General features: G+C 37.6%; 1 protein-coding gene across 1 annotated transcript in view; it reads left to right on the forward strand.

Moving 5' to 3' along the window:
* LOC118269223 (uncharacterized) overlaps positions 1–24,534 on the forward strand; it is a 58,726-nt gene that overhangs the window by 18,742 nt on the left and 15,450 nt on the right. The window contains exons 4-8 of the mRNA XM_035584226.2: positions 426–560; positions 11,754–11,876; positions 20,673–20,786; positions 22,256–22,381; positions 23,928–24,056. Of these exons, the coding sequence (XP_035440119.1) occupies positions 426–560; positions 11,754–11,876; positions 20,673–20,786; positions 22,256–22,381; positions 23,928–24,056 (627 nt within the window). The remainder of the gene's footprint in view (positions 1–425; positions 561–11,753; positions 11,877–20,672; positions 20,787–22,255; positions 22,382–23,927; positions 24,057–24,534) is intronic.

Consider the following 24,534-nt stretch of genomic DNA (forward strand, 5'->3'; position numbering starts at 1 on the left):
TCAATGCTCGTATTGGGCGTAGTTTGATGTTTTATAGCCTCAATACTTGTAGAACCTTCATTGATAAATTAACTATTCAACATAACCATATTGTTTTCAATATGAAACAATATAATATGATTGGCATATTTAAACAAATTTACGTTTTTACAATGTTACTATAATAGGGTAAATGACATTTTTTTATTTGAAAGTCCGTCTTGTCTTGTTTTTTCTTTTTATTTTAGCTTTCAATTTAGAGTTATTTAATGGTTACTTAACCCAGTCCTTAGCAATTATTTTCGATACGAAATCGTTACTAAGGAATAGTTTAAGTGATCATTAAATGTCTCTGAGTGCGGCAGGGAAATAGGTAAACGCTCCTTTGCAAACATGGACATTTTTAGTGTTTATACATTGATTTGGGTTTTATTTTGATTTTGCAGGTCGAATTTATCCCAACGGTTTTCGGGTACAAACAGAGCAATCGATCAGATGGGTTCACTACCCATGTTGGTGTTCAAGAATCGATCGAAACCAGTTGATGGAGACGCTTTCAAAACTGAACTTGAAGAATTAAGGTAAGTTTATCTTTATATGCCTTTTTATGTAGGTGGGAAATCATTAAATTACTCCTATCAGTGTAAAGCTCTTAATGTCTAAAAGTCAAAGTCAAGAAGGCACTTTTGAACGTCAAAGCATGTTAGTCTATCGGTTCCAATTGGCATTGTCTCTGTCTATATATGTATGTAATTTTATAGAGATAGACTTTCGACATAGCATCCACATAAAACGTGTTTAAAAACATAAAATTCTAAGGAAGTGCCTAATAATACGGTGTATTGGATTCGTGTATATGAATATACCAGTTTTTAAGTGTGGGAGAGCCATGCTTCGGCACGAGTGAGCCGGCTCGATCGGAGTGATACCACGGCCTCATCGAAAACCAACGTGAAACAACGCTTGCGTTATGTGAGTGAGGTTACCGGTGACCCAATTACCTCCTTTCCCAATCTTACCAATCCCCGATTACCCAACAACCCTTAAATTCCTAACTCCCAAAAGGCCGGCAACGCACTTGTACCGCCTCTGGTGTTTCATCCTACGAATTTTATATTTTGCTGTACCCGACGGGGTCCATAATTGTGACTAAATACTGTATTTTCTAACACCTATGTACATTACGGATGCAAGAAATACTTGAATACTTGAAAGTATCTATCGGCAGCGGTGATTGCTTACCATCGTGTTGCTTACTAAGTAATACGTCTGCTCGTTTACATAAAAAAAAAAGTTTATTGAGTGGTCTATGGTGTCTGTGTTCTTCATGTTTTTATTTTTTTCGGTTTTCGTTGAATTATTTAGTACTACTTGTAGTTCCATTTACCTCATATGAGTGATCTCTATATTGTATAATAGGTAATGTGTACACCTCTGCTTACCCTTGGAGATTAAAAGGCACACGCCTTTTAATCTATGTCGTTTTTGTCTGTTGCAAATTTGTTAGAACTGTATTGCGTGTACGCAATGCCCCTAGTTATAAACCGGCCGAGCAACTTGACGACTTTACTTAGAATTCTGATTTCGGGCTTTTCCCGAAATGTCTGCTTCTAATAAATTCGTGTTCCATATAAAATATATAATGGTAGTCTGTGATCATACTCGTGCGTGCGGCGCGTCACGTTCCGCGCGCGCCTCAAAGAGCCATCAGTCCACCACAGATAGGGCCCAGTAGGGCAGATGCCTGATCCGGAGCTTCGGACTACTTAGCGGTTGGTCGAGTGGTTGCAAGTGCGACTGCCGAACAAGGGGTCTCGGGATCGAATCCCGAGTCGCGCAAAGTATTACTGGTTTTTTTTTCGGATTTTCGAAAATTTCTCGGTAGTAGCACGGACTCTGAAATTGTGTCTAGGGTACGGCAATAGGTTCACCCCCTATTACATGGGACTTTAACACAAATGGTGAAAAGTGGGTGTACATTGTATAGCGGCATTACGTGCCGTAATGTGCACCTCTGCCAACCCCTTCGGGTATAAAAGGCGTGACGTTGTGTGTATTCTATTCTAATGCATTACATAAGCAAATAACAAAAACTGTGAACTGTTTAAAATTCCACACGAGACGAGGTCACTGTCTCCAGTAACGCTTTGAAAGTCCAAACAAAGTCGTATTTCGTTGAGAATTTCATTAAGAACTAATAAAAGTCCAAGTATTGGTTCTCTTTATCTCTATTAGAGTCTATAAGAAAGCAATGAGATTGCCTTTGTTTACCTGCGAGCAATTTATTGTCTATATCCAATTGAATTTTCTAGTTTCCACTGAACTGTATTGAAGTTTTCAAGAGTTATTGCTTGTCTTATAGGTTGAATAGCTGTGATTGCAGAGGTAAAGTTTCATGTTCGGATCGAACAATGTATTTATTACATTTTTTTGAAAATAGTTTGGACTTGTACTAAGGATTTATGAAAGAAATATACAAGGCGGATATGAATGGGACCGTCGGTAGAGGGCGCCCTAGATGGACTCATAAAGACCTGATTGGCGATATATTAAAGAAAGGCCAAATTAAAAGTACCCTTAACCGACGAGCATGCATTAAAATGACTGTTGATTCGTAGCTAGCTGAAGAAGCATGTAAGATTCGTAGCTATTGGCGTCCCTATTGTCTCTGCCTACCCCCATGGGGGACAGGCGTGAGGTTATGCATGTATGCATGATGGTTTACGTGAGTTTTACTCATGCAGAACGCTTCGTAGTTGAAATGTCCTTGTCCCGTTGTTTTTCACGTAAAGCATTGCACTCATGACTCACATCGTAAGTAAAGCGTCTATCGTGGCTTAAAACTAGTCACGTTATCTCAAATGAATGAATTTAGTATTATTAAGTCATGTAATGAATAGTTATGTAAAAATATTGTACATGCATTAATGCTATGCTATTATGGTCACCTTTTTTTAAATGTGGGAGAGCCATGCTTTGGCACGAATGGGCCGGCTCGACCGGAGTGATACCACGGCCTCACAGAAAACCGACGTGAAACAACGCTTGCGTTGTGTTTCGTTGTGTGAGTGAGGTTACCGGTGGCCCAATTCCCCCTTCCCAATCTTCCCCATCCCCATTCCCGAACAACTACCCTTAAATTCCTAACTCCCAAAAAGCCGGTAACGCACTTGTAAAGCCTCTGGTGTTTCAAGTGTCCATGGGCGGCGGCGATTGCTTACCATCAGGTAATACATCTGCTCGATTACCGGCATGTCTCATAAAAAAAAAACCTTTTTTTTAAAGAGGGAAAAATCATCCAATGACTTCTCCCACCTTGGGCGCGGCAAGAGGGAGTGTCAGACTGTTACTGACTAAAAACCACCCCGTGGCTGCGAATACGCAGGCACGGGGTGGTTTTTAGTCCTATTTGTTATTGCAGACTATCCTATTGAATAGTCTGCAATAACAAATAGGCTACATTTATCCCGTGAACACGGATTAAGCCACAGGCAGAAGCTACACAATTATAAAGTTCTGAAGTAAATACAGCAGAGCTGCAATATCTAGCCAGTTAATTATGCTACTGGGACCGAGTCTCCTAAGGAAAAGTTTAGCGATCGATCAAACCGCGTTCAAAGTTTTTATAGAGTAAGGTAACTAGATACAGGCTTACTCAGTTTTCTGGTGCTAACCTGGGGCTTTAGTCTGCTATTACATTGGGTCAGAATGGTCGATCATTGAGCAGTGCAAGAGAAACGGAGCTATGTAGGTTGTATAGCTCCGTCCCTCTTGCACAATTGTAATAGTAGACTAAGGCTCCTGGATAATTTAATCAATGACTTGTCTTAACAATCTACACTCATAAGTCATATCTAAAGAAAATTTTTTCCTTGATCAACGAATATGTTTGGGAATTTTCAGATTTACGAAAATTCTTAGTATAATGACTATAAATTTTGTAAATCCACGAAATCTGGGATTAACCTATGATGATGAATCGTATCGAATGTATATTGTTAATAGCGGGTGTTACATTATGTGCACATCTAGGTACCAACTTCAACACCCAATCTTCAAATCCCTAAAAGGCCGGCAACATACTTTTTTAAGTGCAGAATATCATTCAATCACTTTCCCCCGCCTTGGCCGAGCCGAGAGTGAGTGCCAGACTCTCTCTGACTAAAAATCACCCCGTCCCTACTCCTACATTTTTCTGGTGGAAAAATACCCTAAGGTAATCCGCTGCTCGTTTGCCGTCCCTTCCTATTAAAAAAACTATACTTATCCCTCCCCCACCTATACTCCGAATAAGTGTATAAGTAATTCAATTCATAAAATTAATTACAATTTCATAACACTGATGACAGGGCTCGTTAGTTCAAAGTACAACATGCAACATGCATTGTAAAATTTCCGTGATGTCGTTATAGTTTCCAATATCACCATAATGGATATTATAATCTTGGCACTCCCATCAGTAATGGTGTTTGTTTAGGTCGTTAAAATCCCATGAGGATCCACTCTTTTATATGGGCTAATCGAGAGTCAATATTATGTTTGCAGTTTGCATAGAGGTAATGGTTTTAAAAGGATTGTATAAATATGATGTACTATTGATCATATTACGTCGATTGTTATCGACCTATTTTCTCTTTGATTATTCTCTTATATCAATATATTTTAATTCAGTTTAGATTATGTTTTATATGGGATAATTTGAATAAAATCATACAGGGTGTAAGCGGAACGCTCCCGAAAAACGCCACAATTTGTTTATGTTTTTATAATTTTAATCGTTTTTGTGTTTGTATTATTCATGCTATATTAAAATTCAGCATTAGATTACAACTATTATTACATAAAATAAACATTTAATTCTTTATTTTTTTTTAAATAATAGACGTTTTTTACCATCACCTGTTTGCGACGTTTGGGAGCGTTCCGCTTACACCCTGTATAAAATTTTTACCACACTAAAAATAAAATATCCTGTATATCTTTTTTATGTTGGAAATGAGTCAGCGTTTGGCCAGAATCTTACCTTGTGGTAAGCGATTGCAGCCTACGATGAAGCACACGGATCTAAACTATCCCCCTATATATTTTTTTTGTTGATAAAATTAGATGTAGTACTCAACTTAAACGGGTTAGAAGTCTCACCCCTATCACATTGTATATATTTTTTAAAACGTATCTCCACACAAGGATTTACTCCTGTATCGTGGGTGCGTTTACAAACATACAAGTTCACAGTCATACATAAGACACCCAGACCCGAAACAATAATTTGTGGATCACACAAAGAGTTGCTCCGTGCGGGAAATTTATATTGTTTTTATATTTATATTGTCTAATAATAAACAAAGCTATGTTTATTGAAAACATATTCATTGGGCTACATGAACAAAAATAACATAATATCAAGATTTTTATTCACCTATAATGGGGCCTTCCTTCTTCATAAAATAGTCGTTAAGATTTTATAGGCAATTCATTGGAGTATCGTAAAAAATCTTCAAGATAGGTGATTGACATTAATTGTGTGTGCTATATAGGGTGAATTCACCTGTTTGTGTCCATCTCACAATATTCGCGTCATTGTTTCATAATTTTACGGATAGCCATGAATGTAAGATACTTAAAACGTTTAACATTTAAATAGAAGACACATGTGTAGTAAGTACTACTAATTTGGTGGTAGTTTTATTATGGTCGGGAATTTTCAAAGGGCGTTCCGTTATAAGAACGCGACCATTTCAGTGGATACAAACAGGCCAATTTACCCTAGTATAAGTTATTTATTTACGACTAGCATCTACCAGCGACTTCACCCTTGTTTTCGGGATAAAAAGTTTACTATTTTATTTAATTTTTTATTTGGAAGCAAACAATATATTTTCATCATCATCATCAGCCGAGAGACGTCCACTGCTGAACAAAAGGCCTCCCCCTTAGTCCTCCACGTAAAACGACAAGCTGCCACCTGCATCCACTGGCTCCCCGCGACTCTGACGATGTCATCGGTCCACCTAGTGCCAATAAAGAATATATATTCTGTCGATGGATCAGGTCAATCCCCTTACACAATTTACAAACCTCATTCACAAGTATCACGAAAGAGTATTAGTAGCCTAAACCAATATTGAAACCGTCCGAGAATCGAACCGAGATTGCTATGTGGGTCAGTAAACGATACACGTACGTGTCTCAGCAAAAACACTTTTGCCCCTTTTTTATAATGATGTGATTCTAAGGACCGAGTCTGAAGTCTAGGGTTTCACTATCAGGTTGAGTAAAGTATTATTGAATAATTAGAGTGTCAGACTCTTATTGACTAAAAACCAGCCCGTTTCTACTCCAGCTTTTTAAGCCCAAATGGGGCCCAGTAGGGCTGATGCCTGATCTGGAGCTGCGGACTATCTAGCGGGTTTACCGGGGCTCCGGCTCGAAAAGCAGAAGTAGGAACGGAGTGGTTTTTAGTCTTTAAGAGTCTGACACTCCCTTTCGCCTCGCCCAAAGCGGAAGAAGTCATTGGATGATTTTCCCACCTCAAAAAAAAAAGGGTTTGACTATCAGGTTGTGTAAAGTATTATTGAATAATTAGAGAGAGTGGCAGACTCTTATTGACTAAAAACCATTCCGTTCCTACTCCAGATTTATGAGCCCAGATGGGGCCCAGTAGGGCTGATGCCTGATCTGGAGCTGCGGACTACCTAGCGGGTTTACCGGGGCTCCGGCTCGAAAAGCAGAAGTAGGAACGGAGTGGTTTTTAGTCAATAAGAGTCTGACACTCCCTCCTCGCCCAAAGCGGAAGAAGTCATTGGATGATTTTACCCCCCTCAAGAAAAAAACCCGATAGGCAGCTCCGGACTTATGAGACATATATAAGTATAGCTACAGTAAAACGATGATGAGTATGAGAGAAAAGCTTCATTATTCCAAAAGATCATTGACACACGTGACTATTATTACGTCACGCGACATTTTCCATATTGTGTTGTATAAATATTCATTGCTTGTCCTGTCACTCGGTGTCACTTCGGTGACACAGTGAAACTTTATTACCATACAAAATGTTACTTTTATTTTTCCAAAGAGTTATATTTTTGTCAGTTATTGCACAATGCTTTCCCATTTAATTCTCGTAAAGTTTTTTTTTTAGGGCAGCTTATCTTCTTTTCAGCATTTTTTTTTCTGACACATGATACCCAGACCCGAAACAACAGTTTGTGGTTCGTACAAAGATTTGCTCCGTGCGAGAATCGAACCCGCTACCCGCTGCGCGGCAGCCAGTTGCCCAGCCACAGCACCAACCGTGCAGTCATTAGATGATTTTCCCCCTTAAAAAAAGGTGACCATAATAGCATAACATGTAGAATATTTTTACATAACTATTCATAACATGACGTAATAATACTAAATTCATTCATTTGAGATATCGTGACTAGATTTAAGCCACGATAGACGCTTTCCTTGCGATGTGAGTCATGAGTGCAATGCAAGTCTTTTTTTAGGGCAGCTTAACTTCTTTTCAGCATTTTTTTTCTGTATCATGGGTCCGTTTACAAATATGCATGTCCACATACACATGACACCCGGACCCGAAACAACAGTTTGTGGATGACACAAAGAGTTGCTCCGTGTTACGAAACCGCTTACGTGAATGTAGTGATCCTTGATTTTATTTTGGTATTACTTCTTAGAAATCAATTAGGAAGTCGTGAACTAACATGACTAATTTAATTGTACATTGATGTTATCTATGGTCTATATACGTAATCCCAAAAAAGCAGCTAAATATTTCTTAGAAGCCGCATTTATTTTTATTTTATTTTATTGGAGCAAAAACAGTTACATGCCAAGCTTAACTAAAGATTAGCACAATACTTATCGAAACAGGTATTACATAATTAATTCAATGTCTGTGTCACTACACATGTAACTCACACCATTGTCCACGAATACACAAAAAAGAGATAAAAGAAAACAGACATAGAGTGTGCATCTCAAAAGACTTACTAAAAAGAGTAAAAATATAATATTTATAATTATATTATATACTTAAGATTTTAGTGCGGTATACGGTAGTTTCCCACTAGTCAAATTCAAATACTTTTATCGAAATGTCAAAAACGTTACTTTTCTATGAATTTTGTAGGAGATCGCAACTTATGACGTCATAATTTTTTGCGACAAATAGCATACTTCTTTAAAATTTGCTAGAAAAGTTAATAAATAAGTATATCGTCAAGTTAATGAATGAAAACTACGATTATTTTGGGATATTTTATAGCATTGAAAATGTCAAAATAATAATTTATTTTTTACCTAGGAAACTACCCAATTGCGTCTTGTATTACCCTGAATCACAAGTCATCACATGATCGGGTCCGAGTGACTCAGTAGGTACTAATAATAATTGGTAGGTAGTAATAATAATTGATAGCCAATGCCAATCAAGACATATATTTATTATCTTTATAATTATATTAATGTAGCAGGAAAATTGAAAATTCTGCTGTTTTACAAATAGGCTAGTCGTTTAGAAAACTAGGGGCGTTTTGCAATATAACGACTGATCGATTAGCTGAAATGAATACGGCCGAGTCTAAATCCGCCAAAGTGCTTTCGGTGATATGTGTTACTCAACATAATGTATTGTTACAACCTGCATGAAAAGTTTTAAGTTTTCGTCATGGGTGACGTAATTTTCCAGGGTGGTAAATCCGATAGTGCTGTCAAGATGTAGGTAACCACAGATGAATGAATGCTGCTGCATGAAATTCGACACATACGCATGTAGGAAAATTAAAAATTTAATGTAACGGTCATTATACATTTACGTTTTCACAGCACCATTGGTTCAACCACACTCGAACACCATGAAAACAAAATCTATGACAACTATGTTGATAATATTTTGCAGTCCCTATCTTGGCGCTTTTATGCGGATTTCAGCATAGTATTCATGAAGAAGCCAAGTTAGAGAAGGAAGATTGCGGTAGTTTTAGCTGGTAAGAGTCCAAAGTTCCCTCAATGTGGGGAAGTACATGAGGATTTGCATAGCGTTACAAAAAAAAAAAAATAAAACCGTAATTTAAAAAACTAAAAACCCGACTGCGTTTCTTTATAATATGTTTTTTTTTAAATAAAATTGAAGGACTTTGGACCCATTCTAAATGTGAAGACTTAGTTAGGGCACATACGGCTTAGGCTTTCTAGAATGGGTCCCAGTGTCACTCTCACAGTAAATACAAATCTAACGACACCTCTCAAGCCAAAATTCATCGAGCCGTTTAGTCTGTAGATCGTGCCAAACGGCCAATTATACATACATACTCTCGATAAACATAACCCTCCTTCTGGCGCCGTCGGGTAAAAAAATGCAGACAATTCATGACTACAGACTTAGGATATGCGCACTTGACATGTTAAGTCACTCGATATTAATTTTAAATTAATGAACAATAAAGTGGCCAATTGGAATTTTACCTTGAGTGAGACGCAACAAATAAATTTACGAATCTGTTAGGTATTCCAAATATTTATTGACGTACGTATGAAGGTATTGCATGTGATTTGATAATTGAATCGAATAAATGAATCGAATGGGCCGGCTCGACCGGAGTGATACCACGGCCTCACAGAAAACCGACGTGAAACAACGCTTGCGTTGTGTTTCGTTGTGTAAGTGAGGTTACCGGAGGCCCAATTCCCCCTTCCCAATCTTCCCAATCCCCGATTCCCGAACAACAAACCTTAAATTCCTAATCCCCAAAAAGCCGGTAACGCCTCTGGTGTTTCAAGTGTCCATTGGTGGCGGCGATTACTTACCATCAGGTAATACGTCTGCCTGTTTACCGGCGTGTTTCATAAAAAAAGTGTGTTAGAGCCATGCTTCGACACGAACGGGCTGGTTCGACTGAAGTGGCAATACAGCCTCACAGGAAACCGACGTGAAACAACACTTGCGTTGTGTTTCGTTGTGTCAGTGAGGTTACCGGAGGCCTACTTAGTCTTGTACCCTAAAATTCCTAACCCCTAAAAGGACGGCTGCGGCACTTGTAATGCCTCTGCTATTTCGGGTGTCCATGAGCAGCGACAATTGCTTACCATCAGGTGATCCGTCTGCTCGTTTACCGGTTTACACCACCAAAAAAACTTTGATATATGTGGACCAAAAATGGGTTTTCTTACCGTGCTAAAATTTGATAAATGTGTCTTATTTCTAAGAAGATGCATTATTGTTTAAACAAACTTAAACATTTGCCATTGGGAATCCCAAGTAGCGTAGTCTGAAGTTAATACCAATATACTCACTCCTTATTAGGTTTTATCTAATAAGGAGTGAGAATATCCGCCAAGTCGAGCAAAAAAAAAAATCGGCACGGCCGTACTATCCTTTTCTCGAAGCCATTCAGACCAATTTCAACCGCCTATAACTTTGTTGTGGATAAAATAACAAACCTAAATTTGCAGATACTAAGCAGGCATTGTACAAAGTTGGTATATTTTAATTTTCATTAAATTTTAATTAGTAGTTTAATAATTATAACTTGTCTAAGTTTCGAAATTTATTTTTTTTATTTTACTGACTGATCATCAGAAGTTTAAGGCACTTCTAGCAGACATAGAAGGTTGAAATTTGGAATTTAGAATACAATTAGTGTTTAGTACTTATATATACATTTGAGAAAACTGGACCGAATCTACAAAATTATAGATTTTTGCCTTAATTTAAGTATTAAACACTAAGTGTACACTAAATTTGAAGCTTCTATGTCTGTTAGAACATTCTGTTTGAACTTTCTCTCTTTTCACTGACATTCTACGCCGTAATGTGCATCTCTGCCTACCCCTTCGGAGTAAAAGTGACTTTGCATATATTAAAAGTAATCTCAACGTAATTTGACAATACGACAAGTCAAAGTACTCATAAAAATCTATTTATTTATTTATTTCACTTCCATACAGGTAAAATTCTTATAAAGTACGCCCCATAAAACCGTTGCAATAATTTGACTGGGGGTCGAGTCTCTAGACAAATATATTTAAGTATAATATCATAAGTTGTTGTTATAATTATGTATATTAAACATTTCCTTCTATTCTACTACTTTCACCAATGACATACATTACAATGCCAAAAAAGGTAGTGTTTATTAGACTAAACGGGGACTTCCTTAGTACTATATTTTTTCTCGGACTACACTTAAATACATTAATAAATTATGTAAATTGGAATCAGTTCGTGTTGTATACCTATCAGAAGTGCACCCATAGGTACCAGGTAGTACCGGTCACTGGAATTGTCAGTCACAGATAGAACTCTGAATTTCAATGGACCCGAAGCTGACGCCACTGCGCCAGATCGGCGCCTAGTTGATTTGTATATGATACCTATTTTATTTGTTATACTTGTTATGTATGCCGTATATGCAATTAAAATTTTGCAAAATTGGCAGTTTTTTTTGGCGAATAATCACCACATTTTAATAAATTAGAGAACACAATGACATTAAAATAATATAAATGTTTATTCATACGATTTTTTATCTCGAAAATTAAAACGAATAACTTCTGCCTAAACTTACGCGGATGAAGTTGGAGGAAAAAGATATACTTGTTAATTTTTTTTAAGTAGTTTCTAGATTATATTTTGACGTACGTAACTATTAAATAAATAACAAATGAAAGAAACAACCAAGCTTCTCTTCTATTGTCAAACAAAAGGTCTCCCTAGTTCTGTTTCTTTATGTGTTTCTTACTTTTAAAGTTTTATTTGTTCACAGAGCGAGTATAAACGCGGGTACTTCGATGACAGAGGCTGTGGAATGGTATACGAATGCTAATGCAGCTCTGCTCAGCCACCTCACGAAAGAGATTAAAGATACAGACAGCAGTACCATATGGAGGTATGTATTTATCAATAAAATGATAAAATTATATGTAAGTAATAATAATATATGTATATATATACCATGCTTGACCATGCTCCCGCTACTGTTCGGCTCCTATTTTTATATTTTTTATATTTTAAAAGTATATATAATGTTTAAAAATATAATTATAGAGTATTTTAAATATATATATATATATATGGAAGCTAATATGTATATATTACAATTTATGTATTTAAATAAATAAATTTAAATATCGTAATAGCCGGATGTGAAAAAACATAATCATATGTACCTAGATGGAAAACGAATCGAATGCTGTTATTAAAATTTAGGTAATTTTTTTTTAATCGTATTTTAAGCTGAAACTTCGTGTAGAGATTCTATTTAACCTGTATTCATAAGCGCTTCTTGATGTATATGGGTATTTTGTTACACGCTGTATATATGGAAGCTAATATGTATACAACGTGATAGGGGTGAGACTTCTAACCCGTTAAGGCTGAGTACTACAGCTAATATTATCGACAAAAAAAATTATATGGGGGGTTGAACCCCCAATTGAAAATATTGAAAAATAGTGATTTTTTCGGTAAAAATAATTCACAAATGATTTTTTTTCTCTCCAAAACATTATCAAACATATGAAAAAAGTAATAAATTAGTTAGCCAAGGTTATTAGCTACCGTTTGTCGTTTTTTTTTTGTTTCTACGACGCATACAACCTTTGATATCAAAAAAAGTAAAAAAAATATTAAAATAGCCCTTTTAGGGGAGGGGCCATTCGATCCCTTCGACCCCCGACTTTTTCGATCACCTAGATGGTACTCAGCAACGGGTTCGTCTCACCCCTATCACATTGTATATTACAATTTATATATTTAAATAAATAAATTTAAATAATTAAATATCGAAAACGAATCGAATGCTGTTATTAAAATTTAGGTAATATTTGAATTGGCACGCGTTGACAAAATTATTACCTTATTTGGTCAACACCGGTGCAACGCGCGTGACTAATATTTGATGGAAGCACCCGAGGAGTTTTCCTCAGTAGTAGTATGTGACTAAAATACCATTTTTATAGCTCAATTTAGTTGAATGAACTATTGAACTCATTGTTTTTAACCACAAAGTAGTTGATAGGTATATGATTATAGCAAACCGCAATTAGTGGTTTCACATTGATCGGATGATTACCACATGTCACTATGTGCTGCCCTCTAGGCAGTGTCAAATCTTTTTTGTTCTTTGTTTTTTTAAGCGTTGATAAGCCTGCGTTTGGCCACCAACCCGCTTACTGCCAGAACGGCGAAGCGAAGATTTGGCTGAAGATGAAGCATACTGACTTAAACAGTCCCTATTCACTTTAAACTTGAAATACCCGGGTTATATTTCTCAGTAAAAATATAAGTCACATTGATGTGTAATTGAGCCGAAAAAGGTTTGACATGCAATAATTTATAGATATGCATATTAGTATGCAAAGCTATGTATTACGACTACTAATTAAACAACGTGTTAATGACCGAACAGGAAACATTAGTAGTTATGCAAACTTGAGTAATCTGTCCGCGGCGCCAAGACCGAAAGTGGCATATGACTCACGAAGAAGGTCGTACAACGACTTTCGAAGGCCGCAAAAAGCATTGGAACATAATGACAAAAGACTTCCATTCATTAATTTCCTCTTGTTAGATTTATACTTTTATAAGGAGTATTTTTTTTTTATTTCCATACTTTTATTTAAAGTTCTCTAAAATTACATTTTTAAATACTACTTTATAAAATAAAATATTGAATAATATAAAAAAAGAAGCTAACCAGTAGCAGGAGCATGGTCCAAGCTATTGGTGGTTAGGGCTCCAGAGACAGAAACCTCCTCACAATATGTGCCGCTTCGAGGAGTACTGCTTTCTGCATCAGGCCCTTGATCCATCCGCCCAACGCTAGTTTCCTAAGTATTTTTTATTATTATGACGCATACGGATCACCTGATAGTAAGCAATCGGCGCCGCCCATAGAAACATGCAACAAGTGTGGATTTACAAGATGCTGCCAGTCTCGAGGATTGGGAATTTGTGAATAGGGGATTTGGGGATAGAGGAAGAGGGAAACTGGGCCTCCGGTGTCCTCCAGGTTGTTTCACGCCAACGCCGGCAAAATAAGCAGCCAGTTATTAAGTATAGTATTATAAGTTTAAGACAAATGTAATTATTATAATAATACGAGGTAATATGGTATTCGTATAGAGTTGTGATGTCATATGATTACTCTATTGTTATCATATACATCAGCCAAATTGACTCAGTTATGCAAAATTAATTGTTTTCCTTATACTTTCCGAAACGATAGCTAATACGCATAATTATGGTGACTAAGACAGTGTTCGCGAGAGCTACACTTCCTGTCGTTAGCGAATGCAAATTTGATATTGGCAAGATTGTATAATTTTATAATAGCGCGAGATTTTGCTTAAGACCCAATTTGGTGGGATTTGCATTCCCTATTTGTGATACAAATCCACCTTATTTTTGAGAAAATCATCCAATGACTTCTCCCGTTTAGGTGAAGCGAGAAGGAGTGTCAGACTCTTACTCACTAAAAACCACCCGGTACCTGTTATTGCCATTTAATTTTGTAAGTTGCATTGAAATGTCGTGGACCTCAGGAATTATCCATTTGTCGCCTTTTCGACGATGTCTTAATTTTTTTAGTGATAAATATTAATAAAAAAAACATAATAATAAAAAAAAATATTATGTATTCGATTGGTAACATAACTTAAACTAACATGAATCAAATGTTATACCGTACATAATATCATTATATAAAAAAATATACGACGGCGTCTTAGTGAGGATGCGTCATAAATATTGAATCAGTAATTTTATTGTTGATAATTAATTTGTCGAAAAGATGTAACATAACGTACTAAAATCATTTGTATATGTGTTAAATTGGAAGGTTTATCCGGTTCCGGGAAGACGTTGAGTCATTATAATGTTGCTACAGCGTAGCGTCCGGCGTATCTACGTTTCAAGGATGTTACCTAGCTTATTACCCGACTGCGCCAGAAGGAGGGTTATGTTTTTCGAGAGTATGTATGTATGTATGTATGTATAATTGTTTGGCACGCTCTGCAGCCTAAACGGCTTGATGGATTTTGACTTGAGAGGTGTCGTTAGATTCGTATTTACTGTGAGAGTGACACTGGATATATCAAAATTTTTAAAAAAACAAAATGGCGGATTTTTGGCGCCAAATTCGAATATTGCTCACTCTCTAGCCTAAACGACTCGATGGATTTTGGCTTGAGAGGTGTCGTTTGATTCGTATTTACTGTGAGAGTGACACTGGATAGCAATTGTAACACAATATGCGTTACCGGCAGTTTGGAATAAGGGTTGTTGGGGAATCGGGGATTGGGAAGATTAGGAAAGGGGTAATTGGGCCTCCGGTAGCCTCACTAACACAACGAAACACAACGCAAGCGTTGTTTCACGTGGCTTTCTGTGAGGCCGTGGTATCACTCATTCGTAACATGAAAATTGTAAAAAAGCACTAATACAAATAAAACAAGAATACAAGAAAAATTTAAGCAGTCGGGACCCATTCTAAATATTAGATATGAATTATGGCTTTCTAGAATGGGTCCCGACTGCTTAAATTTTTCTTGTATTCTTGTTTTAGGGTTTTTTCATTTTCATGTTATAAATAAAGAAACGCAGTCGGGTTTTTTAGTATTTTTAAATTACCTTTTTTATTTCATTATTCAAGCATGATTAACCGTTTTTTTTATGGAATAAGCCGGTAAATGAGCAGACGGATCACCTGATGGTAAACAATCGCCGCCCATGGACACTTGAAACACCAAAAGCAATTGTAACACAATTGCGTTACCGGCAGTTTGGAATTTAAGGGTTGTTGGGGAATCAGGGATTGGGAAGATTAGGAAGAGGGGTAATTGGGCCTCCGGTAGCCTCACTCACACAACGAAACACAACGCAAGCGTTGTTTCACGTCGGTTTTCTGTGAGGCCGTGGTATCACTCCGGTCGAGCCGGCCCATTCGAGCCGAAGCATGGCTCTCCCACACTTAAAATTGTAATTTTACTGAATTTAGCACTAATACAAATACAAGACATAATAGGAAATATATTGTGTCTCGAGTGGATTTACGTTACGGCACACGACGGGTTAAACCGATCTATTTAATCTATATATACTATAGTTTACTACTACATAAAGCTGAAGGGTCTGTTTGTTTGTTCGAACGCGCTTATCTCAATTTTCTGTATTTTACTGTCAATATTTTGTGAATGACTTCGCGGCGTATACTCATAGTGTTTGATATTATTGTTAGGTACCTATCTAACACTACTAACAAACCTACACTGCACCGGTGGGGGAGAAACCCACGTGTGTAGGCAATCAGGCACGCGCACAGCACGTGGGTTAGAGCTGGGGCACACGAGCGGTGCGGCGACGGTCCGCAAAAATTTCACCGTGTCAGTGGGCATACGAGCGGTGCGGCGCCGTAAAGCTGTGTAGCAGCGTTGGACAGCCTGTTAACCTTTTGAACGCCAATGGCATGAATAGATGTCATGCGCAAGCGTGCCCTGTGCGCCACCGACATCTATAGATGCCAAGAAACAGATCACAGAGAAAAACAAAATAAACACATTTGATAACATTTTGGAATCCCTAATATTTTCAGGGTTATTTCGTTGAATTTTTATTTTTATTTTAATTTTTATTTTCGTTGCTTGGCGTGGAGGGCACAGCGAAGCGTTTATGCTCTGGCGGTCAAAAGGTTAATGAAAGTATTCCTTGTGACGCAAAACAACTGAGTGGTGCTTCCCCGACGTCGCAACGTATTCACCCCTCCCTGCCTCGTCTTGGTGGTTGCAAGTCCGGTGCATCGGACTGATATTTCTATGTAAGACGACGCAGCGACACCGCTCCGTCGCCGCACCGCCGCCGCAACGCATCGTGTGTCCTCGCTCTTTATCGCACCTGCTTTAGTCATCGCGTGCCAATGATTTGTTTATTTGGATTACCAATAACTTGTCAAGAGGAACTTCGCGGCTGCGCGTGCTTGTTTGCCTACACCTGTGGGTTTATCCCACCTTTTTTTTGAGTGGGAAAAATCATCCAATGACTTCTCCCGCCTTGGGTGAGGCGGGAGGGAGTGTCAAACTCTTACTGACTGAAAACCACCCCGTTCCTTCTCCTGCTTTTCCCACCTTACATAGAGTCAGAGACAGACAGTAGTAACTGTCTGTCTCTAGTATTTTGTGTTTAGTAGTTTAGCAGTATATACAAAATACTGTGGTGATGCAAATTAAAGTTTTAAGGACACATGACAAATGACAGAAGTCGGATGAAGCGTACTGGCAATCGACGTCCCGAATCCTACTTCGCACATGTGAAGTTTACATGCGAATAAACAGGGATAGAAAATTCTAAATAATAACTGTTGAGCAGAAAACCCGCCCCGCTGGTCCGAGGATCTTCCCTCCTTTGCTGATTTTAGAGAACTTTACTCCTTACATTAAAGTTTCAACGACATAATACAAAGCTTTTCTAATAAATATTAAAATACACAGTAGGTATAAACTAAATGTTTTTTTTTTTAAAGGAAGATATTCAGGTTTCTTTATACTAGACTAGACAGTACCAGGCCAATGTGACTTTTTCCGAGTTACATGTACTTTCTAAGAATTATTAGACACCACTGACAAACGGCGAAGGAAAACATCGTGAGAAAACCTTGGCCTTTATAATTTCTAATTATAGGTTTCAAATCACAAACCCGCATTGAACAAGCGTGGTGATTAATCCTCAAACCTGCTCTGTGCGAGTAGAGACCTTTAAACAGCAGTGATCATTTATATGCTGTTGATGTATGATGATTCAGTACTTAAATTATGCTGCAAAACTACACTAAAATATCATCACAAACATTTAAAATCATCAACAACATCATTAAACTTTGACATTCCACTACTAAAACATCCTTATTGTAGAAATGTATCCAACGTAGAGAGATAAAACAAATTAACCCTGTGCTCGTTGTGATTACCTTTGGCAAACATTCTGTAGCAAATATTAACCCTTTCACCGCTATAGCTTGATTAACTTAATTAATTCTGTCGAAGCTCTAAATGTTGATGACTTTGTCTCTTTAGTGGTGTAATTTAGTTCTACGATCTAAAGGATTCGCTATTAATACCTCATTGGACGATCGATCAGACGATTTGCCAAACAAGTGCTTTGAAATCAAATAGTCTTCTAAGAAAACAAGAAACACAATTTATGAGATTGATATTGATACCATTACTTTACTATTTTCTCAATCGACTATCGACTATCGCTCAACTACCACTTCGATCATAGTAAAAGAAAGTCTCGATCAGCAATCGTCGCCGCCCATGAACACCCGGAACAACAGAGGCGTTACAAGTGCGTAACCGGCTCAAAAGGGTTAGGAATTTAAAGGTTATTGGGGAATCGGGGGTTGGGAAGATTTGGATGGGAGAATTGGACCTCCATTAACCTCTCTCACACAACGAAACATAACGCAAGCGTTGTTTCACGTCGATTTTCTTTGAGGCCGTGGTATCACTCCAGTCGAGCCGGCCCGTTCGTGCCGAAGCATGACTCTCCCACACTTAAACCTAGAGTAGACGGATCACCTGATGGTAAGCAATCGCCAGCGCCCATGGACACCCGAAACAGCAGAGGCGTTACAAGTGCGTTACCGGCTTTTTGGGGGTTAGGAATTTAAAGTGTTGTTGGGGAATCGGTTTCTTTTACACGGAAAATAGATTTCTTTTACACATCAACATTATAACAACAATATTTCTCCTTCGTAGAATACAAAGCGTGACATTACATTCGATTAGTGTGTCATATATGCCTTTAGGTACTTGGAGTAAGGTGGTGTGATCGTTTAATTGTGCTGAAGATCACTGCTGAAGATTTTTACATGACACCGTCACTTCTGACTCATCAGTTACTAACATGACGCATACTATATTTCAGAATGACCACAATTGCAATTCAGATACATCACAAGTATATGAACCACAATGTCTTTTGAGTCATATCATCACATAAAAATGTTGCTTTTTAACAGTTTATAGTATGGGGAAATTGTAAAGTTGTTAATTGTAGATACCTATAGCTTGACATCATGCTTTAAACATTTGTAACGCGGACACTAACTCGAATGACGGCGCATTCCAATAACCTACCGATCGGTAGATTTGCCTACCAGAGGTAGAATTTTGACACAATTTGTATGGAGCGTATGTCAAAATTCTACCGATCAGTAGGTTATTGGAATGCGCCGTGAGACGGCTTGACTTGAGTGATGCACAGAAAATTAGCGTAAAACAACAATTTATTTTTTTAAATAAATCTTTGCCTCACACAATCATTATCTCCTGTGTCGTGGGTGCGTTTACAAACATACAAGTTGACAAACACAGGATACGCAAGCCCGGAACATTAATGGATCACACTAACTACCGCACTCAGAGACATTTAATGATTACTTAAACTATTCCTTAGTAACGATTTTGTTCCGCAAAGAATTGCTAAAGAATGGGTTAAGCTTTGTCGCGCTGCTACTATAGCAGCAGTTACGTGAGTTATAATAAAATGCTAATTGCTGATCATCACTCATATTATCAAAAAAAAAATAGCTTTTGTTCTCTGGATATCCAAATAACAAAACCTCTATTCTAAAGATTAATAAAAAGGGGACACAATATATTTTATATTAAAAGAAAAACAATTACTTAACTATAGAAACTAGTTTCAAAATTCTTTAAGAATACGGCGATCCTTAGATTATATCTGCATTCATGTTCTTTGATTATATCGGTAGGAACCAAACATACCGAATATTTAGGTTAGGAGGTAGGTACACGTATAGAAAACAAACAGTTTGACTCGACACCAAAAGGACGACTATGTTATAAATATCTTTTATTTTTACGTTTGTGAAAATCAATAGAAAAATGTGACAGCATTTAGGTAATGATACGTGTACGTATGATTTGAATAAATTGAGAAATAGGTCGTCGTAGAGTCTGTGGATAAACAGTAAAAAAAAAATTACACATTTTATTTTTCTAATCTATATATTAATACGTGATGCAAAAACTTTATATCACTTTTTACGAAAATTGCGCGAACGTAGGAGCATAAAATTTGGTACACTTATAGTTTATGTGTAGGAGAAGTGCAGGACGCTAATATTTTTCAATAATAATGCTTATAAAGTACATTAAATCAATAAATAAAACATTACACACACATGCATAGTATCTGATCGTATTTGACAAAACATCAAAATTGACAGACATTGCGATGATATTCTCACGTCTTATATGAATAGAGTTTTATAAAAGAGTTTGTTTGAGTTTGAGTTAAATAAAAATTATCCTTGACCGTATGTTAAGTGGTATTGTAAATTAAATCGTATATGGTCGAATTTCGGCCACTAGGCGACCACTAGTACACTTTAACAGCCAAGGTAAAGTGTACCTACAGGCATACACAATAAAAGTACTTTTCACGTGGGTCACAGGCTAAGTCGACCCAGATCTTCTGATCAGTTATTTAGATATACTCGTACACAATGCAATCTAATTTGTTTAGTTACTTATATCTTATATAAAATAACTTATTAAAGTACTATGAAAATATATGAAACATAATAATTAAAAACTAATACATGTTAGGTTATAGGTGTATCTGTATAAATTTACTACTTAAAATTATTCGTTTTCAACAGGTACTTGGTCGGGTTCAAGAATTTGCTGAGGAGTATTGAATGCAAAGGCATAGGTTCGGTATTGGGCATCAACTATTTCGCGAGAGGATATCTCCAGCCAAAAGCCTATGAAAGGTAATCTTCACCAGACATCATTATCATCATCATCTTGACACAGGAAAACGACGATCCACCTGACAACGTCATGCTGCATCTTCCACCATGTGATCTCCTTCTGATCTGTGGCTGCAACTGCTACTAGTCGTCCATACATACATAACTCCAATGCTACGAATTTTACATACTGCTTTCGCTTCATCAACAGTCATCAATCTTTCCATGTATGCTCGTCTGTTTTAATCTGGCCCTTCTTTAATATATCGTCAACCTGATCGATATCTGTCCGTCTAGGACGCCCTCTATAGATGGTCCCATTCATATCTTAACTGTATACTGCTTTTGAAAATTTGCTTTCATCCATCCTTTCTACATGTCTAAAACAACGTAACATTTCCTTTTTAATCCTTATCACTACATCGCGTTTCGATCTACCTTTCTCTAATAACACAATTTTTCACTCGACTATTCAATTTTATTTCACACATTCTTCACAGGGCTCTCATTTTGTCTCGTTATATTAAAACAATCGTCTCACCTAATGATACTTGTGCAAAAAAAAAACAAGCTTTCACTATCTGATATTTTGCCAATTTTGTTACAATCACACAACCATTTTTGTAATAATCAGTCTCACAAATAGGTACTACATCAACCAACAGATCTAAATATTACCTCTAAGGGTATTTTTCGCTGCGAGAATGTAATAGCTAAGTTGTGAAACTATGCAACCGTTTCCACTGATACTAAGCTATGTAGCGGTGAAAATAAAATGTGCTATGAAAATGTGCCGCCGCAAAAACATATCTTAGTTGAACCCGTTTCCACCAGTGCTAAGTGTATCATTGAATATGATTGGTGGAAGCCAAACGCATCCACCGCAACGTAGCATAGCACATTTTTGGTAAAAAAGCACCCGTAGCCTCGCCTCTAAATCCTTGAGGGAGTAAAATTCAGTATTCACCAGTTATGTTATTTATGTTATTAGCCCCATGTAACACATGTAGGGGTGAGTCTATTTGAGTGAGAATTTAATTTCGTTTCTTGTATTTTATCCTTATATTCTCACTTTAACTGATCATCAGATTCCCCGAATTATCACTGATTCATAGCAGAACTTAGTTTTTTTAATATACAAATATGATTTTTTAAGAGGTATAGGATTTGATATTCCAAAAAAAAAAAGCAAAAAAATTTAATTTTTTTATGAAATGTTTATTGGAATCGATAGAACGATCAAAATAATTTAATGTTTAATGATGATTTCATGCAAATGCTGGCCACGGCTCCGGTTTAGATGGCCCATTCGCAAGGCCCAACGACAATGGCCGAAACGTTACTGTGAATGGCGAGCGCTACCGTGTGATGATTGGCGATTTTTTTTTGCCAAAAACGGAAAAATTGGACATATATGTAATGCAAATCTGTATTGTGAAAAAAATTACCTTATACAGAAGTTTTTAAATTAGTTTTTTTTTAATTTCCAGGTATATTGCCCATATGGTCTTGGGTCGAGACCTATTAGACAACACGTTGAATCTGGTGCCTTCCCTTATTCCTCTTCACAAGGATATTAAAGAAGACAGCCATGAATATCAGGACTTGGAGAAGAAGTATGGAGCGTAAACTTTTGTTATTTTTTGTTTAGTTTTTGTTCATAATATAGAGAATAGAATCAGGTATTACTTTGCGGAAAACCATGCTACTCTAACCATACAATAGATTTGTAGTTTTCATTTCGCTTATACATGTATTTTTAGCATGCAATGTGTGACCGCCCGGAGGACACGGTAGAACATTGCGGTGTGCCCTACGTAATGAGCATACGCCAAGTCCTCAGGGATGTGGTCGGCGACGGCGACCTCTCGCGCCCGAAACTGGTTCAGGCCATGGTGAACGGAGCGAGAGGGACTGGGATGCCGTCTCCTCCTTCTGCGAAGCATTTTAGCTAAGGAGGAGGCGGGGCGCGTGAGAGAACAAACCATCCTCACGCCCCAGCCGTCGCGAAAGACACTCCGGGCGTAGGGGATCCCGAGACGATCTCCGGCCACCGTAAATTAGGGCCTGCGGACGGCCAGCAAGGGTAGCTCGCTGCCCGATTAGAACCAGACCCGTGCGTGCGGCGCGTCGCGTTCCTCGCGCGCCTCAAAGAGCCATCAGACCACAAATGAGGCCCAATAGAGCTGAGGCCTGATCCGGAACTGCGGAGCGGACTACCTAGCCGGTTTACCAGGGCTCGAAAAGCAGGAATAGGAACGGTGTAATTTTTAGGCAGTAAGAGTCTGACACTCCCTCTCGCCTTGCCCAAGGCGGGAGAAGTCATTGGATAATTTTCCCCCATTAAAAAAAAAAAAAAAATGCAATGTGTAGCTATGCATCTATAAGCGGAATGAAATCTAATAATCTTTAGTATACACTAATACTGTTGGTTCATAATTTCAAAAGGCATTCTGTTCTATCTGACAATACGTATTATTTTACCAACAATCCTTGTAAGATTAAATCGAATGACAAACGTTGCTGATAATAGATAAAAGATAATTTAAAATCATAAAAACTGAAGTCAATGTTCGACCTTCTGATTAAACCAACATTTTAAGCATAAATACTGTAGTTGCTGTTAAGCCTTATTCCACAATATAAATTAGGTTTTTTTTTTAATAACATTGCTCCACACTAAGATTTTTACCTGTGTCGTGGGTGCGTTTACAAACATACAAGTTCACATACACATCACACCCAGACCCAGAACAACAATTTGTGGATCGCACAAAGAGTTGCTCCGTGCGGGAATCGAAACCGCTGACAGAAGCTGTATTTTGGGAAACCTAGACTCTAGCAATACATGATTTTAATGATCTGTTTATCAATTAATACATGACACTCATAACCATAGCTGGTTTACCTTTATCAATTACCATTAATCTGTGTTTATATTTAACGGTTGGCGCGGTGGCTGGGCAACTGGCTGCCGCGCAACGTGTAGCGGGTTCGATTCCCGCACGGAGCAACTCTTTGTGTGATCCACAAATCGTTGTTTCGGGTCTGAGTGTCATGTGCATGTGAAATTGTATGTCTGTAAACGCACCCACGACACAGGAGAAAATCCTAATGTGAGGCAACGGTTTTCTTTTTTTTTAATATTTATTTTTTACCCAGAAATCAACAGATTGTGGACAACAAACATCAGGATGGTAGTGTGGCTGACGCCATAGAATACTTCGATCAGACTGCAACCTTCTTAGACAAGCTGAGAGCTGTGCAGAAGCAACTGAGAGAGTATATAAGGTTTGTGCATTTACCATCAAATATTTTATATGGTTACCAGGACTCCGTCTTAGAGCGGGAGTAGGAACGGGGTGGTTCTTAGTCAGTAAAAGTCTCTTACTACACTCACTCTCGACTCAATCACAACAGGAGAAGTCATTTTCCCTATAAAAAAAGAATATAGGTATTTAATATTTTTTGGATATCGTCATACTAGTCTCAGTTTACTATTACTGACAGGATCTATCCCTAAATTTCTAGCTCCAAAAAGGTCGGCAACGCATTTGTTACCGTCTTCTTTGATTTCGAATGGCCATAAGTAGTGCCAATTGCATAAAAACTATTGTTTCCATTTTCCTCGGTAAACTTATTGCAAGAGACAGAATGACTTAAGCCTAAAGGCGCCAAAGAGCTTGCACAACTGGGAGAAGCCCAGTTGCTATTTCTTTTTCCTGTTCTACTCCTATCAAACTAGATGTTTGTAATAAGTAGGTGTAAA

This window comes from Spodoptera frugiperda, chromosome 2 (genome assembly GCF_023101765.2).
Source record: "Spodoptera frugiperda isolate SF20-4 chromosome 2, AGI-APGP_CSIRO_Sfru_2.0, whole genome shotgun sequence".
In the NCBI taxonomy this organism is placed as follows: Eukaryota; Metazoa; Arthropoda; class Insecta; order Lepidoptera; family Noctuidae; genus Spodoptera; species Spodoptera frugiperda.